Here is an 18,976-nt window from a genome sequence, read left to right on the forward strand (position 1 = left end):
CCCTGAGCAATGTGGATATGAGCCAGGTCTTGTCATTCAGCTTTGGGGTTAGTGACCCTTCCCAACCCTGAGCAGTAAGGCTGGGCACACACAGGCTGAAGGAGGAGATGTACAGGCAGTGTAACATGAAAACCTAGAAGTCAGGTTTAACTTCAGGAGGAAGCAAGAGTGTGTGTGGGCTACTGAATCCGTGGCACAGTCCAAAATTCCAATAGGGCTACTGTGCTAGTTAAGTAAACAATTTTTGAGGACATTTTAAGCTTGTATAGTCTTCACCAGGGTCAGAGACTGACTACATTTATGAATGTTATGGCATTCAATAATTATGTAGGATAAAATAGCCAAAAAATACCCTATCTAGTAATAAACTGGAAGTTTGGGGTGACAGTTTCGTTACAGTGAAAACAGGAGAGCTAAAGTTAACAGGAGGGTGTATGTTTTACACTCAGATGAGATACTTTCTTTAGGAAAACCTAGTGATTGCCAATTGAGAAAATATCCAGAATAATCAAGCTATTCCTTACGAAACAAACTGTGGTTTCTTTTATGAACCTTGGAACTCCATACAGACATATGCCTTTAGGAAAGGCTTATATCTCCTTTAAATCAAGTTAATAAGGAAGTATTTACATAGTCACAGGTAAAAGCTCAGGAATCCAAGAGAGCCTTACTGCTTTCCCACCCATCTCAAGCATTTATTTCAGAGAGGCAATACAAGGTTACTAACATGGCCTTTATTGATGACACAGGAAAGCAATTGTTTTAAAGTAACTAATTTTTCATAAACAGGAAAGAAAATTTTACTTCCTGTTACATAATTACATAACATCTGTTTAAGTCACTAATGTATAAAAATAAAAAAAAAAGTTTGCATACTTCGTACCATCAAGAAGACCTAAGTAGACGTATTTTCTATCACAAAGGGAAAAATAAAACAAATTTGCATGGACAGAACTCAACAGTATAAAACAATTAAATGTATGTTATAAAGAATTTTTATTATTTGTAAGCTCAGTCCTTGAGGATGGCTAAAGAAGTAGATCCTAGCAGGATCAAACCTTGCATATTTACACACAGAGGTGTAAAAGTAATATTGCCAGTTAATTGAAATACGCATTTTCAGCATTGTTCTGAAAATCAATGAAGTCTAGAAGCTAGATTTTAAATGCAGATGTTCACATTTCAAATAAAGTACTTCTTGCATCCTGTATAATTAAGGCAAAGTATGTTATCTTTTGAAAATACCTTCTCTAATAGTTTCTGCATAAAAATATGAAATAAAATATAAAACTATATATATTTAATGGTACATTGTTATGTATGGTCCAGCAGAATAAGGCACAAAAAGTAAATAGAATGCAAAAGCATATATAGAAGTTAATGTGTTATTTTAAGTGGAATATAGCAAAATTCAAGTAGTTCTGAGTATGCTCATTTCTTGCAATAGGAATACATTTTTTTATATAAGTATCTCATGCTAAGCCTGATGTAGAAACATTCCTCATATAAGCATAATCTATCATGTTTATAATTTTATGTATGTCGTTTGTACAGTGGCTGTATTTAGAAATGTGATAGTTTTCAAACCATCTGAGACAAGGCTCCTTAATGAGGTGACTTGGCCTGAACTCCAAGTGTGAATTTTTCCATGAGGCAAAGTGTCCTGGTTTCCTGCCCAAATCACTTGAGCTGGGTGAGTTTTGTCTGCATGCTTAATATGAAGGTTAATATTTTCACTAACATAAATGACAATACACATCCCTAAAGTTGGGCACATTTGCAAAGTTTGTTTTCACAGGTGGTGTTCACAAGCAAATTTTCTCTCTCTGTAGAGTTCCACAGAGAATTAGTGTACAGAATGGGCCACCTGCATCAGTACAATGGTATTATTGGTCAAAAACCTTTCAGGTGAGCTGGTATTTATTTTGGAAGTATGGTCTGTTTGTCAACAAGTAAGCATCATGTATAGAGAACAGAGAATCTTAATATATTTTGTGTTGATAGAAGGCATGCATCAGCATCTCTTGTCTGACTGCAGCCTCAAAGCAGCAACTCCCCTCTACCCCACAAGTAGTATCTCTAAGACTTTCACAAAGGAAGAGGAGAGCAGATGAAGTCTTTACTTCCTTCCCAAAGTTTCAGCTAATTTCTTCAGTCTTTTCTTCAGCTCTAGAGGAAACTTCTCGTAACATTTTTTGCAGACAGGCTTCATATCAAACTCAACAAATTTATTCCTAAAACAACAAAGCAAAAGAAACAGACAAAGTTTTAGCAGATGAGATAGTGAAAAAAGAATTTAAAAAAATCTCCTATTAAATGTGCACAAGCAAAAAATTAGCCTCCCAATTTATACAAATACACTAAGTTATAAGTTCTATACACTGCAGACAGTGATTACAATACCCTGTTGAGCAAGCTATGCAGATTTTACCCAAAAGCTCATATTTATTAACCGTGTAATTTAGAAAGCTTTTCAAATCTAATTGTAGACTAAACATAAGATAATGGAATAACCAAGTTAGTACTTCAAGTTGCAGCTGCGTGAAAAATGTTTTGGTTTTGACTGCCATAACTCCATGCAAAAGTGCAAAAAAAACATCCTTAGGACTAACCACAGAAGAAAGGAGCAGAGGTGGCGGTGAGAAGGAAAGGAAGTTTACAAACAGATTGGCTTTTTCTTTTTCTGCTTCTCTTTATCCTTTGCGTCACGTTCCCGTTTGGCAAGTCGTCGCTTAAATTCATCGGGCATTTTCTCATAACAGTGTTTGCAGACAGGTTTTAGATCAATTTCAACAAACTTATCCCTTTAGAGTTAAACAAGAAAAAATAAAGGATGGAAAAGGAGAAGAGTTAGGAAGACTAACTGAAGGAAGACCTGAAGAGACAGTGGAAAGAGATGGAAAATACTGAGTGGAGCAAGAGGAAGAGACACTTATTTCCTTGATGTTGTTTACATGTTTTTCATACAGGAACAGCTACACTATAGCAACATCTACACTTTGAAGAGAGCCACTGATGTGTGTTGAAGACATCACACTTAACCATAAACTTACTTGAGGGTTAACTTAGTGTTGCAAGTTGAACAAGCGAAACAGTTCACACACCATGCCTTATTCAGAGCAGACACGACTAGGGAGATGGGAAAAAAGAAATCATTAGCCTTACCAATAAAAAAAAAGTGATTACAAAAATTTTAAGTTTACATATTCATGAGGTGTGGAGAACACTCATTGATTCTTGTATCAAGGATCACAATAACATGGCCAGACTGGCGAGGCACACGTTAGAGTGTAATGAGCAGGACTGTGAAGCATTGATACAGCTGTCCCTGAGGCAAGACCAGCTTAACCTATTTCTGCCTCCTATTTTTTGCTTCCACTTCATCTCATATCCAGCTGATCTCAGGCAATGGTTCTGTGAGGCCATGTTCCAACTTAATCAGGAAATGCTTCCAGCTGAAGACCAATCCAGCACAATTGTGTTTATGTTTTCATACAGTTTCATTTCTCAGATCCAGTTCAGACTGCACTGCAATCAACAGTTGCACTTGCCCAGCTGAAGTAAATAATGTGAAGCCAGCAACCAAACACTGCTGGTAAATTAGCACTACCAAGGTGAAAAAAAAACTGGACTCTCTTTATTCTTTGTGTTGAAGAGAAAGTAACTATTTCCTATTTGTTCTGTAGGTAAATCCAGTTCCTGTTCTTTCTCTTTTTCAGTACAGCTTCCCAGTTTCCCCTGACAAAATTCTCCTAAGTTAGAGAATGCAGGATAATATTTTTCTTATAATGTTTTTCTCACTTGATCTCTCAATGGTTTTTTCATGGTATTTTGTCAACAACAAGGAAAACCAAAGCATTGTCATGCAGAGGGTTTTTCCTGCACTATGGGGCAAGCATGTCCACAGATACACAGTTATTCCACTACTTTCCAGAATAATACTAGACAGGTGAAAGTCTTTGCTCCCAAGCAACCTCAGTAATGCGGTCATAGACACCCTCCTGAAAAACTGCTGCCACAGATATTTGTTTCACCCAACAGGGAACAATATGGGATACCAAATTTGTGACAGCTAACTCAAAATTTGTATGCAGAGCTGAAAGAGGAAATGTAATTGAAGACATACACTGAAAATAAAGAAATTAGTGTATACTGTATTATTTTCAGTTCAGAGACCAAAACTTACATTATGGGTATCAGAATATATGATGAAAGGTTAGAATCATACAGAGATGTAGTTATCAGAAAAGTTCCATTTCTACTCATTCCTGTAGAATTTTCCTGAAAATGAGGACTCTTTCCTCTAAAGCATTTTGGATTGTCATTCTGCAGGCATAGTGCAGTCCAGAAAATCTAGGGAAAGCACATCTACAGGATGCAGATGGCTTACCCTATAGTTACATGACTATAAACTAGTTTATGTCTCTTTTTGAATGTTAGAAGCTTCCTCCTGCTTTGCTAATGCCTTTGGCTTAGATGAAGCTAACATAGTATACACTTTGGACAGGATAAATAGGCATATAATGCCACATTATTTCAGGTAGAATAATTTGCTTTTGGCATTTCATCAGAGCTAGTTATCCAAAAAAAACCCAAAAAAACCCTCAAACCCACCTCCTTCTCCCAAAAAACCCAATTAAACAATAACAAACCAAACCAATTACTTGCAGTTCTGCCTTTATAGGACATATATTTCCAAGTATGATCATTCCTGGTTTTGTGACATTATCATAAGCCTAGATTTTCAAAAGACAGGTGCTTCAAATAGGTAAATATATCCAGGATTCAAGCTAACATAATGGAAACAAGGCATCTAAAAAAAAATTCCTAACAGTGCCTACCTATGTCTTTTATATCTAAATATTTTTCAAATTTGGCTCAGGATCCACAAATTCATTTGTGGAGATGCCTGTATGATCCTTCTTACCCTTGCATGTGTTTTTTTTTGAAGGTGGTGTGGCAGGGAGTGACTTATGAGCATCTTCCAGCACCCCTGGCCTCTGATGTCACTAAGGGGTTTCACAGTTGTCTTTGGCCATGGGGTGTTCTTTTATCATCATGAAATGATGGTAGGTTTTCCTAACATTTGGTACCTGACTAATCAGCTCTAATTTAATTTCCAGTGAAGAGAACATATGTTTTTGTTTTAATGAAAACTGGGCTGGTTCCCCCTTACTTTCACTTTTGAAGAGAATTTCCATCAAAAAGGAACCTTAAGGAAACAGAGAAATGCTTACCATCTCCTTCAATCACACGGTTGCAATGGAAACAAACATCACCAAACAGCTGAAAAGAGAAGTAATGAATTTTTAATATAATGATTTTATTGAAGGTAACTTATCAAACTAGTAAAACAACTATGTTTCAGCTGATGGGCACAATTGCTTTCCTGTTTGTTCCAGTGAAATAAAGAGAATGCTGGCAAGTCTGGTTTGGTTTTCCAAGTACATTTTACATCATCTTATCACAAAAAGTCTTGATAATATTGAAGATGAAAACCTTTATCTACCTTTGATTCTCTGTGAGTATGATTTTGTTTTGTTTCAAGATTTCTCTAATCCTGAAGATTTGAAATACAGCAGTTGGTGTCATGTACTCATAGTTACTAACCAGAAAATGGTGTCATGTACATATGGTTACTAACCAGAAAATGTAACATTTGGACTAAGATGCACGACTAAAATAATGCATTACTGTAACTGTAAGAGAATTCTATCTTTATTAAAAAAAAAAAAAGGAAAATTTCAGACAAAAAAAAAATTCTTTTTCCAGGCTTAGCATTCGTCCACAATATAAGAAGTGCCAAAAACTTCATGTATGTATGTTTTTTTACTGTAGTAGTTAACCTCAGAAAAGACATCCACTCTACTACAGCTTGTCTGGTGCACAGACTTGGCCCATCCCAGCTGCAACACTATTACTATGAACGTCACAGCATTTACAGTCTGCAAGTGTGCCAGCACCAACCATCTGCCCTCCATCACTAATGACCAATTAAGAATCCATCTTTAATTAGCAGGTGCCATACAACTCCCAGGTGTAACCTCTCTCAGGTATTTATGTAGGCAAGGGAGGTGAATGTGACGTGACACAGATGGCTTCCAAAGAAAAATATGTCCATGCATCGTGGGGTGGCTCCCCATCCAAGGGCGTCTGGAGAGGGGTGGTGCTGCCACATGTAACTTCTACATAAATGCAAGTGGTCACTAGAGGGTGTCTTCTGACAAATTTAGTCGTGGAAGTCTTTATCAACCTAATGACTGAGCAGGAGCACATATCAACACACAATGTCTTAGAGCAGCAGCTGCAGGGAAACCCACGGCACTCACTGGGGCCTCCAAACGCAGTCAGTGAGTGGCAAATCTTCTTTATTTTCTTAGGAGAGATTACTTGTCATTAGCTGCTCTGATCCACAGACACGTCAAAGCCCTGTAACAGCTCTATTTAAGTACCACTAAGCTTGAAGAACAACTTGATGCTGATTGTCCTGGCCAGCCTTTGTGAAATACCTGCAGTTTTTAATGCCCCACAGATGAAGAGGGAAATCTGTATTAATTAAATGCAACAGAACATATGCTAATTGCCATTACATCCAGAGGTGCCTTTAACAAAACAGAAGAATGTCCATGGTTTTCCATCTATATCTAATAAAACCTATTTGTAATTTACCAATTAATGCCATTTAAAAATATGCAACCATACCTGATTGTAGTGGGTTTCACAATATGCCAAGCCTTTTCTCTCATAATGACGATGACCCAGGAATGGTTTTTCACATTTTGCACAAACAAAATGCTACAAAGAAAATTACAATACATTTTTTTATCTTTTGGAAGTAATGTTATTTTTTCTGGGCAAACTAACCATGTCCACTACTTGAACATGGCTGAAGTCTACTAAGCCATCTTGAAAAGCAGAGTTAAAACTTTTGTTTCTACATTTAGGCCATTAAAATATTAATTATTTTAATGTCTTCAACATTTCAATCCAAAAGTTACAAAACAAAACCAAGCAATGGAGACTCAATTTTTATCAATGAACAGAATTAAGAGTTGTTAAATAATTCGCATTATCATTGTACCCTTGTGAAGAAAGCATTTCCTAGAGGAGACTTTTACAAGATAACAGAAGAAATAAACAATTTATCTAGTTAAAATGGAAGATGTGGAACTAAATCTTGTATGTGGTCTTGAAATATGAACTCTCACATGAACTGTTAAAGAAATATGTACCTGGGGTATTATGATGCTTAGTAACACAGTTGGCACAAATTTGACTGCTTTTCCACATGAACTGCTTTGAGCTCTGAAATTTTATTTTGTAAGGACCTTGCTGGGCTTCCTTTGAATTACTGATTTTAGTTTTACACTCAAAGCTCTCTGTAACATGATAAGTAACTCCTATTTCACAGTGGAAGACTGGCCACAATAAGGTTGAAGAGGGATTTGGAGAAGGCATTTAGAGAATCATTGCTGCAAACTTTGAGAATCCTTTCATTGAAATTGAACAGAAAAAACACAGATAAATATGCTAAGGTTTACATTTGCAAGAGAGATCATTTAGCATCTGATGTTTACCTCCACATGCCATTGTTTGCCCATAGCATTCACCACACGGCCTTCAATTGGTCTCCTACATGCCCCACAGATGGGGACACCCATTTTGTCATGGCAGGGTAAACAGTAGAGTTCTCCTTTCAGCTCACGAGCGTCAGCAGTAAGTTCCTTCCTGTTCAGAAGTTAATGAATTGAGAGCATGAATAAAGGCACTCATAAATGTCAACTCTTGAGTTTCCACTCTCAAGTGAAAAATGGAGCGAAAAAGAATCAGCATTTGCTTTAGAAATTATATTTATACTACACTAATGCAGCTGCATCAAATATAACAATTCAACACAGTTCACCCCTGATCTCAGTAAGCTGAGAACAGGCTGCAAAGCAAGGTGCACTGAGTCTCTCTGGAAACAGCTACTGACTTATTGTCATTCTGCTTAAGCAGTGCAAGTCTGTGTGTGAAAGCTGAACATGTTTGGTTTATATTCTGGCACTTATCACCAGTTTATTTTAGATTTGCATAAGTGCAACTGAAAGTAAAATGTAGTCCTCTATATCTAGTTACATTTTCCTTGTATCAAACTTTAGAGAAAGAGAACTAGAGACCTACATGAGCTAGACTTATTCATTTCCCATTGCAGAATCTTATAAACTCTACTTTTTAGTAATTTGCATGGTTAGATACTGAGAACCTTAAGCTAAACCTTAAAAGTGACTGTAATCACAAATACACACAAATACACAATCACTCTCAACTGGTTGCCACTGATGTAACACTACATACTGTTATTCAAATCAGCCTTTGCTGTGGCACTGAGATAGTAGCTTCCTGTGCAGCAGAAATAAACTAAGAATCCATGCTATGTCCTATAATGCTCCATGCTCCAATGCTCATCTCTGCATAAGTGCAGAATGTAGAAATATGCAGTTTCATGTGCTGCAGTTGCAGAAGATGATAAAATGAGATGGGAGAAGGCTTCTAAAAAAGACAGGCTTTAAAAAGAGAACAAAGTTTGGATGCCATTGAACTAAAAAATAAACATAGGCAAGATAGTAATTCAAGCAACAACAAAGAGCCACTTCTCCCCCTAGCAGAATGGTGAGCTATATCATTTCACTACTATAGAAATTATATCTGTGCCAATGCTTGGTATTTTGTAAGGTACTGCCTTGTCCTGCAGGGTCCAATCTTTTTTTAGTCCTCAGCAGGTCAGCTGTTGTCTGAACCCCACAAGCCAAAACCAGTAACACACATCTGGCCACAAGACACCCAAACCCCACCCCCTCTTGTGAGTTGTACAGGACAAGTTTCCACTTTAAATTGATAAAGCAAATAAGGCCAGCATTTTGCTGTTTCCCATTGCAGAACTCAGGTTACCCGCAGTTTGCACAGTTGAAATGATCAGGGTGATAAGGATCGTTTTTGAATATGAGAGGCTGTTCATCAATAATAGCATGACACTTCTGGCAAATGTACTTTCCCAGGCCTCTGGCTTTTTCCTTGTTATGGCAAGGACGGCAGAGATGTCTGAAATGGCGTAAAAAAAGAGAGGTAAGTATTGCTACCAGGTACTACAGTGCAAAATATAAACCAAAAATCTCTCAGAACCTCATTTCAATCAGCTCTTTTTTGAGTCTTGTTAAAACAACTTCCTTGCTAAGGCAAAACAAGTTCAAAGCACCGAAATGATTGCCCAAGTTCCGAGTGATCATTTAATTTTCTGTCACCACGGGGGTGGGTATCATTTCTTCAGCTGAGTTAAAGCTGTATTGAAACACAGAAAACAAGGTTTCTTACAGATTCTCATTGATGAATGTTTTACTTTCAAAATCTTAAAAATTTAGATTAAAAGCTGTATGAGCACACAGGTCCTTCTTCTGTAGATAATTCTGTATATTGTATTATACATAAGAAGCCAATGGCCATATAATCCACTTGTAAAACATTCTTTTGATCATAGCTGGCAAAAATATCCTACTCTGTGAAGGGTCCCACTGAACATTAAGCAATTGTTATTAAATATGGCGCCAAACTAGACCAAAATTGAAGAACCAAGTTGGAAAAAGAAAGTAAACATTTTTATTAAAAAAAAATACAATGCTTCTGTATCTGAAAGTTTTCTCTCTTATTACATATAACAATGATCCCAAAAGGTCACTGGGTAAAGAAAATGTTTGCCATGAAACTTGGTGTTGAAGCAGGCAAAATGTCAATATTTTAAGATCTTGTGGTTTTGTGATGCCCAACTAGACCATATCACAGAAAATACTTCAGTTGCTCCATTCGAGCTGGAAAGCCTCAGGAACCAAAACCTCTCAGTCCCCCACTATTAGTTCATTTAATTTATGATCAGTTAACAGAAGGAAGGGTGGAGATTTACCTGCCAGCATTCTTGACAAATCCAATATCAGCCAATACTGCTTGGCAGATATCACAGCAGAAGCACTCTGGATGCCAGCTATTGTTCATGGCTTTAATAACACGACCAATAATGAACTCACCTGTAAGAAACACAACACCAGGATGTAAAACACCATACTAGACAAACTTAAAAGTAACTCACAAATGAATCACTACAATGACTACAATCATCATTCCTTTCCTCACCCTAAAATCTGGTAGGACACATTGCTTTCAATATCACAGTTCTGATTCCAAACCCTGGAATTTTGGGTTTGTTTGTTGTTTTTTGTTTTGGGTTAAAAGAAAACGTTTTTGCTGATAGAGGACCTTCTGCTATTTACGTACAAGTCCTTCAATGTGCACGCTCCACCTTCTCCCTGCAATAATCCTATTTTGGTCCCTTCACTGGTTTTACTTGTCTGTTCTCAAGCTGTTAAGAAATTGATGGAGTACTTAATACAGTAAGTGCTTTCTTGTGCCCTAATCATTTTTCTCCTTCTCTTCTTTAAGAGTATGACAATGTTAATTTGCCTCGTACATAGCAGAGGTTTCTACTCCACTAGGACCAAGCCTTGAAGGTATTCTATACTCAAGGCACAACAGAACTGAACTTGGGTGGCTGTGGACATCCTGCAGAAAAACTCCCATGGGGTCCAAATGCAAAGGTGCAGTGAAGCTGCAGAACAGTCAATCCAACACACACAGCTTCTGACCTACCACAAAGAGTCCTGTCCCATAAGGCATTAAAAAACCAGTGTGAGAACTAATGTTTTGCATGCAGTGTGACTGTCCTGCACAGGCAGTGATGTCCATCACATGTGACCTGATTGTTCTCTATGCTGATGGACAGTGTAACAGGGGTTCTGAGCAGTGCAAAACGTGTTGGGAGCTCAGCTTCCCAGTGCTGTCAGAGGCTGAGTTCTGGCTTTGGAGAACAACTCCAAGAGCTGCCAAAGGGGAGTGATCAGGTAGGTGCCGGTATGGATGATAACATCCAGCATGCAACTCTGTAGCATTCCCATGAATTCATGGATTTGCAAGAACAAATCCAATGGACTCCAGACATGTCAGGAATGCTCAAGGCCTCATCATTGACAACAGCCCCAATGACTTTGTCAGTGTTTATTAAGTACAAGCAGTGGAAAAGCCCAGCTCTGGGCAGGACCTTGATGATGGTTTAAGGGAGCTGGCAATACCAGGAGAGAGGATAGGAGAAGGTGGAGCTGTGCCAACCGTGCAGGAGAAATCCTGGAGATAGCATAGCTCCTCACAAATTGCCACCAACTCATTTCTTCCTCTTCCTCTGCTTGTTCACATCTGCAGCCTTAAATTCATAGTTCCATAGCATCTGCTTCCCTCTCCCTTGGTCAACACCTCCCTTAGCATCAACACCTCCCTCCACAAAAGGAAAGGCCTCACTGAGATAAATTAAAGCTTTAGCACCTTGCCAAAGGTGCCAAAGAAACACAAGGGCTTTCAAAGCAGTTTAGGAAATAGCCAAGTAATAACTTCCCAGTTCTGGCCCAGCAAAATGTGTCACACACAGGGGAAAAAGAAAACATGCAAGTGATTACAGTGCAGCAGATGTACAAGCATCTACATCAACAGTGGCAAATAAAAAGCAGTATCATGTAGGATGGATATTAGGCACTGAAGCTTGAAAGGTATTTGTTTCAAAAAAATCAGCAGGGTCCAGCTGACCATCACTTGATTATAACACTAGATGATGAATATTGTCTCAGGTTCTGTGAAGTAAGACAGCACATGTGGGTTACAAGAGTCAAAGCAGATGACAAAGTCTTGTTGCATGGCTTCAGCTACATGAGAAGGGACAAATGTCAGCACATAGAGATGTACAGATATAAATAATCACAAGTATTATATATAATTGTATATGCAATCAGGAGTTTATGAATGGTCTGTGCATTGGATCATTGGCTCAACAGCTAAATTATTTACTAAAAGAACTTTATTTTTTTTTAATAAATAAATTTTTAAATAATTTTAAATCCTACTGGTTTATGACCTTTAGAAAAAGCAACTCCCCAGTTTCTCTGAAGTCTAGCTCATTCCTGAAGTACAGATGCTCAGCTGAACATAAGCACCTCCCAGGAAACAGATACAAGGGCAGCACATCTTCCCCCAGTGACACTCCCATTTGTGATCAGTGAAGTATTTCACCTTAAAACTTACCACATTGATGGCAGCAAGGGGCAAAAAGCATTTGAAAATCATGTTCACAGTACTTCCTCCCTTCAAACTGCAAATAGAAAGAGGGATGAGGAACTTGCACTTAACATAAATGCAGTAACAGCCTATTGTGTTTCCAGATACAATTAGGTAGTAAAACAAGAGGAGCTGAGCAAAAGCAACCAGACCATGAGCTACATGTGCTAGGCATTACATCCACCCACCTTAATTCACCTACTAGTTAGCATGTAGTGTTAATAGCACATAATTTCTCCAGTACTGCTGAGAGGATAAGGCATTTTCTGTCACCCATTTACATCACAAGAGACGTCTGAATTTTGACAAACTACTGAAACTGAAGCAACTAAACACATTCTGAGCAGGAAACTAGCTAACAAACAGTCTTGGCCAGCAGGAGGGGAGAAGCATTTTCCTCAAACCTATTTGATGTCTTCCTCATTCTACATTTCCTGCCAGAATGACCCAGCATACCAGAGGGTGGAGGTTGGAGTAGGAAGAACACCCAGGGGCAGAAATCTTTGCAATTTATGGAGCAGTTCAGCCAAACCATGAAGGGAAATAAGCCCTTTCCTTCATGATGCTTATTTCATAGAATCATAAAATCATTTAGGTTGGGAATGACCCTTAAAATAATCAAGTCCAAATATTAAAGAGCAAAGTTCATTACATCGATCAAGTTAAATTGATTTTAAGGGATTTGAATTTTATCACAGCTTATGTAAGTTCAGCTACAGTTCAAGCTCCCATTGAAAAAAAACCCACATGGAATAAAAAGATTCAACAGCACTGCATTAGTAGCTTAGCCAAAGAATATGTAAAAACATGTAGGCAAATATGTGCTGAAATGAAGGGAAATGTTTTGATACCTTCAGGCACCATTATTATTAGATACAAATGCCAATGAGCATGTCAAAACCAGGTAGACAATATCAGGTATACTATAAAATGTTTGGATTTGAATGTCTCAGTTTAAACAGTGGAACAAGGAGGACAGCAGGAAACCTTGCTCCTTTCTTTTCACTGGGCCTAAGACAAAACCAAGTGAGTAGCACAAAATACTACCCAGAAAGTAAGTATTTGTGCATAGACAGAAAATACAGAAATGTGGTTCAAGATCACCTGTTGTATAATATGAAATGACAAGAATCTAATACAATATAAATATAATAAATACTTTTGCAACTGGGAGGATGGGGATCTAATAAAACATTTCACTAGATATTTATGGTTAGAAGAAAATTCCTGTGCCAAACCTGAATTGCACCTAATAGGAACAGAAAGACATTAACTCAGTACAGACCTTTTCAGAAGTCTCTGTCAGAAATTTATCAAGTGCTATTCCAGTGTAATACTCTAAAACAGATTACTTTTTAATTAAAAAAAATAATAATTGAGAGATACAGGGCTATTACTTTCTCAAGGAGTAATGGAAATTACTCATTCATTGTGAATTGTGCTTGCTTCCTGCATGATAAAATCCTTTCCAAACAGAAAAAAAAAACTGAAAGCTTCCTGTTCTGTTTAAACAGGTGGTCCACTGGGGGATGCTTAGGTTTGCTTGGATTTCAAAGCCACCATATGTTGATCTGAACAGACCAAACAGGTTTTCTTCCCCTCTTTGTTTGCATCAGGCAGGTTGGTTTCCATTCAGTCTTGTTTCTATTTTCAACCTCTGCTCCTTTGTGCTGCCCTTTGTGGATGACCCAGCAGTTATGATCACAGAAAGCCTTGAGCTTCTGTAACAAATCTTACAGTACATAGTTTAGAAGCAAGCGTTTCACTGTTGTGTGCTGAAGGTCCACAAGGTGAATGGCCCTGCATAAAACCTCTCGCTGTGAAATAACCTCCATCTTACCTGCATGTTTTTAGCTAACTTAAGTGGAAAGTCATGCACAAAAACTGAGACTTTAGAGATTGTTTCTCTAAGGCAGCTTTTGGTAAAAACCATTTTAAGAAAACACTTGAGAATGGAAACAAACATGAACATCTCTTCTGCCATTAGTAGAGGACTGTGCACTGCTACCTATAGAGAAATTCTTCAATAGCAGCTCTAGGGAATACACATCTTCCAGGTGGTGGAGTAGAAGCAGACCAGAATTGCTACCACTTCACACCCAACAGCAAAGAACAGAGAACTCTACTGGAATCTGCTTGTGCTAATTTTTGTTTAGATTGAGTGCATAAAAAAACTTGCTAAAACGATGCTACTGAGCAAACTGGAACACAAATCAAATACACCACACCCACAGTTTCTGTGCAACATTAGGCATGCAGGTCTCAGGAATCCAAACTATCATTTCTAACACAGGCCCAAGAGGACATCCACAAAACCCCTGCCATGCTGTGCAGACTCTAAGAAGTGGAAGGGCACCACTTGTGCCTGTGAGTGACTTGGCTCCAGTGCCACAGCAGAGCGAGCTGTGCTGAAGGGGAGGCTTGCAAAAGCAGCCCAGAGATCAGTCCTGCAGCACAGGAGACCTGACCAGTTCCACCCCCACCCGTGGAGCACAATGTGAAGGCTTATCATGGCAGTGTTTGACAGCAAGTGTGATAAGCAGCTTAATGACTAACTGGGGGAACCCTACAAGGCTTGCTGTAGGCAGGGGAACAATATTTGCCTTCCTAATTGCTAAGAGCTGGAAATCATTTCCAAGAAATGGTAGCTTAGCTAAACCAGGCACAGAGTAAATACAAGCTCATGCTGGGCAACCAACAATGCCTGTGTTTACCCACAGAACCTGCTCAGAAAAACACATTACCTGGCCACACCTCCAAACACATCCATCTTCTCAAAAAGTGCATTAAGCCAGTCTGAGGAAGATGTCCTTTCTGCCCATCTTCTCCAGTCTCAGTTTTACTTGACAGTGATGCAGATTATCTCAAGTCCTCTGAGCACTGTCAGGCACTCCTGAGCACTCACCAACCTAAGCCCACCTTCTACCTGCTCAGGGCTTTCCTTCCTCTCACAGAATCACAGAATGGGTCAGGTTGGAGGTGGGGTCATCTGCTCCAACCTCCCTCTTCAAGCAAGGTCATCCTAGAACACACTGCACAGAACTGCACCCAGATAATTCTTAAGTATCTCGAGTGAGGGAGACTTCACAACGTCTCTGGGCAACCTGTACCAGTGCACAGTAAAGAAGTTCTTCCCCATTATTAAGTGGAACTTCCTGTGCATCAATTTCTGCCCATTACCTCTTGTCCTATTGCTTGGCACCACCAAGCAGAGCCTGGCTTCCTCCTCTGACACCCTCCCTTCAGATAATTATATACATTGAGGAGGTTCTCTCTCAGTCGTCTCTTCTTGAGTCTGAACAGGCCCAGTACCCTCAGCCTATCCAACGTTATTTTACCCCTGTAATAATTGTGGCAAGAAGTATCTATACTTAACTGAAACTTTCCACTTTCCATGTAACATTTCTCAGGCTACCCAGCCTGAAAAAAAACCCCTAGCAACATTAACCAAAACATGTTTAGCACACAGTGTTATTTTAATTCCTGGGACAATCTAATGGCACTCACTTCTGCCTTACCGTCTTTGAGAGCAGCATGTTTCAGTAAGAGAGTGCTCAAAGACCAATCCTCATGAATATGTATGTTAACAAGGTAGCAGTAGGAAGCAAAATGCCTACATCCAGTGTATCTAAGCACCACTAGGATACTTGCCTCTGCCATGGAGATTCAGGTATGGCCACCCATGAGCAACACAGAGAGATTGTAATATTCCTGAACTATGTCTAAAAGTAGGACTTTCTTTCTGCCGTAGTCTCCTCTAGAAGATACAGGCTGCCTAGAGCATGATTTCCCAAACTTTTATTTTTAAGGACCATTCCACTTTCTGAAAGAGGTCCCTGGAATGACTCATCATTTTTCGAGTCAAAAAAAGAATGAATAAAGCATTCATTATTAAGAGAAAATACATTTTATTAGTTTAAGACAATTTTATGAACATAATTACAAATATTTTAGTTTTGAAACGTTCCTATCACTTTACATTTGCCTCAGGTTTTAACGTGTCAGTATGGACTCTTTCCCAAGTCAGCTCAGTATATATCAACAATTGTAATGCAACTTGTTAAGTATCTAGAGGGGTGTTCTTTTGTTTCTATTTAATTAATTCTGCCTTGCAGCTCAGCTTTTGATGTCTTATGGAACACTAGAGGCTAATTTACTACAATTTGTGTAACACTATCCCTAGAGCCTTTTGATCCTCAAACAAGGTGAGAAAAAGCAAATCCCCAGGAATCCCCTTAGCCAGTCTCTTTTGCAATCCACACTCCTCCCTCAGCCTCTCCTCATCACCGCATAACACGGCTTTGTAAAATTAGAAATGCTTCTATGGAAGATAAACTATTGTGCTCTTGCCAAAGGATGACACCTGTATGTGAGATCACAGAATTGTTCTTTTTACACTCTGCTCATTTTCCTTTTCAGATCATCATGTGACACAAATCCTGTAACTGCTACCCTAAGATGGATTATAAACTACAGGGCCTTATCTCTCTGACAGTAATTCCCTGTCTCACACCATCTATTGTTCCCTATACTAATCACTTTGTATTTTATGGACCAGTCTAAAGCTTTCATTACCACTTTGTGCTGAGCCACATTCTGAATTCCCACGATAGGGGAACGTAAAAGAAAATGAAACCTATTCCAAAATACCCTCCTAAGCTGAGGCAAATCAACCTGGAGTGAGAAATATTAATGTGATCAGGTCTTAACCCCTGAAAGTGTGTTAAGAACTGATAATTTTGAATGGTCTAGATTGTTAAACTTAAGAGTTGATCTTACACTGACCCTGTCTGGATCACAGCATGCTCACACACAGATCATCCCTTTTCCAAACTGGACTCATTTAACTCAGCAATAAACCTCCTATGGACCACAGGATGTTGGGATTTCCCTCTATATGACTTTCTTCTCTAAGAAGGATGTTTCCTGTGTATTTCTGGTATGATACATTAGATTCACAAGTTTCAGGGGAAAAAAAATGCACTGCGAAAAAGACCTCCAGGCATTTTTCTCTCAGTGCTGACAACACTGAGGTGCACATTTAAAGAACATTATATACATTGATGTCCTCCAAATTAGCACAGAAATGCTCCTGTTCTTTTTCTCCCTTTCCTGGGCAGACTCTTTCAGAGACCACATCCTCCCATGGGACTTCCTAAGCTCTCCACCTGCCTGTAGCTACTTTTGCTATGGGAATGAAGGCTGAAGAGGGGGTCTGGGGACAAGAGGGCTCCTCTGCCCCCCTTACCTCATAGAAGAGCCCTTCGGGGAACTGCTGGAAGCACTGGGCGCAGACGAAGCACTGCTCGTGGTACAGCTCACCATTGCTGTTGACAATTTTCTCAGCAGGGGCAAAGCCCCCCCTGCAGCGCTCGCAGATGGCATTGGCAAGAGCGTTGGCCATGTTGCTGTCATTCAAAAGGAAAAGAAAAAAAAGAAAATTAGCCGAAATAGACAACCACACTCATTGGTCATGGGTCTTCCCCCCACCCCTCACCAGGCCAAACTGCATCACCCTAATGCTAAGCTGCTCAACACAAGTTTTTCAATGAACTTCATGGCTTGTGTCACCTCCTCAGAAATAAAGCTGCCACTTCTCCCTGCTCCCTAACTCTTTAGAAACAAAATCCCTGTGATACACTCTAATTAACTGAAAACCCCAAACAGAAATGTTGTCAATACAGACACATTTACAGGCTTTTTTATGATGAAAAAAGACAGGCAATTCAAAGTACTATAAAAATTATGATATATATTAATATTACTGAAAATAAGGGCAAATATTAATGACGGAGGACTGGCATCACACAAGAAAACATAAAAGATTTATTGTATACCAATTCTAATAATAATAAATATATAAATTCTAAAATGTACATATATAACAGTATTAGTTCAGAGCTCTAAATAAACAATGTGAAAGAGTGTGCAGGATTTGGTGTGGCAGATATTAATGAAAAACAGAGTAGTTAAATAATTATCCTTTATATGAGCTCTGCATAGCTTGAAGTAATTTTACAAATTTAGTTTGAAGTCATGGGATTTTTGATTGGTTTATTAAAGTTTATCTCAGGGAGTTCAGCTCATCATTGCCAATCCACTCCAGGGCCAAGGGGGAGGGTGGATTCCCAGCTCTGGCTGCCCCACTGTGACCAACACACAGGCCAACACAAGCTGGCAAACCCATGCCAGGGATGCAAAGAAATATTGAAGTAGCAACCTTGGTTGCTTCTCAAAGGCACAGGACCAAAACAATGACAGAGTGATAGCTGTCCAGAAGATATTACAGCTGTGCTTCAGTTAATTAAAGCCAGAAAAAGGCTCTTTTGATTTTTCCTTTACAAACATTTTCTAACTCATATGTAGACTCTCAAAGCTCTGCCTTTCAGGATCATCCTGCTGCCCTAGTATAACATGATAGCAGAGAGCAAATACAGGGCAATGGTCTGGTTTCATTACAATGTGATGTCAGCTGACAAAACCAATGACTCAAAATTTATCTGGAAGGTTATTAGACAAGTGACATTATTTGAAACACATGTGCATGCATGCACACATTTTGATACAGCTATCATGCTGTGCCTGTAAGTGCAAAGCCCACAGTCCTCTGCAAGATGCCAAGCCTTCCTTCTTATCCCTTCAAGGAGATAAGACCTCTGGGCTCCCACTACGTTCAATAGGAATTGAACTCATTCCTTGCACACCATCCAAGGGAGCAAGCAAACACCTAGCACGTGGTTCAAAATGGAATGTGCTTTATCTATTTCTTACTCTGTCTCACAGAAGAGCCCTA

The 18,976-nt window shown here is 38.9% G+C and overlaps 1 protein-coding gene across 6 annotated transcripts in view; it reads right to left on the reverse strand.

The window, feature by feature from the left end:
• Positions 1-714: 714 nt before the first annotated feature.
• Positions 715-18,976, reverse strand: part of LIMS1 (LIM zinc finger domain containing 1) — a 67,101-nt gene continuing 48,839 nt past the window's right edge. For 5 of the 6 annotated variants that reach the window (XM_071430738.1, XM_071430739.1, XM_071430740.1 and 2 more), the window contains exons 2-11: positions 17,432-17,591; positions 12,151-12,217; positions 9,935-10,055; positions 8,932-9,081; positions 7,578-7,728; positions 6,703-6,795; positions 5,238-5,286; positions 3,054-3,129; positions 2,613-2,804; positions 715-2,234 (exon numbers count right to left, since the gene is read on the reverse strand). In XM_071430738.1, coding sequence (XP_071286839.1) covers positions 2,657-2,804; positions 3,054-3,129; positions 5,238-5,286; positions 6,703-6,795; positions 7,578-7,728; positions 8,932-9,081; positions 9,935-10,055; positions 12,151-12,217; positions 17,432-17,591 — 1,015 coding nt within the window. In that variant the 3' untranslated portion in view covers positions 715-2,234; positions 2,613-2,656. The remainder of the gene's footprint in view (positions 2,235-2,612; positions 2,805-3,053; positions 3,130-5,237; positions 5,287-6,702; positions 6,796-7,577; positions 7,729-8,931; positions 9,082-9,934; positions 10,056-12,150; positions 12,218-17,431; positions 17,592-18,976) is intronic. The other variant, XM_071430737.1, reaches the window with a different exon arrangement.

Source organism: Agelaius tricolor, unplaced genomic scaffold (genome assembly GCF_023055355.1).
Source record: "Agelaius tricolor isolate 1412-34295 unplaced genomic scaffold, bAgeTri1.0.p SCAF_7, whole genome shotgun sequence".
Lineage (NCBI taxonomy): Eukaryota > Metazoa > Chordata > Aves > Passeriformes > Icteridae > Agelaius > Agelaius tricolor.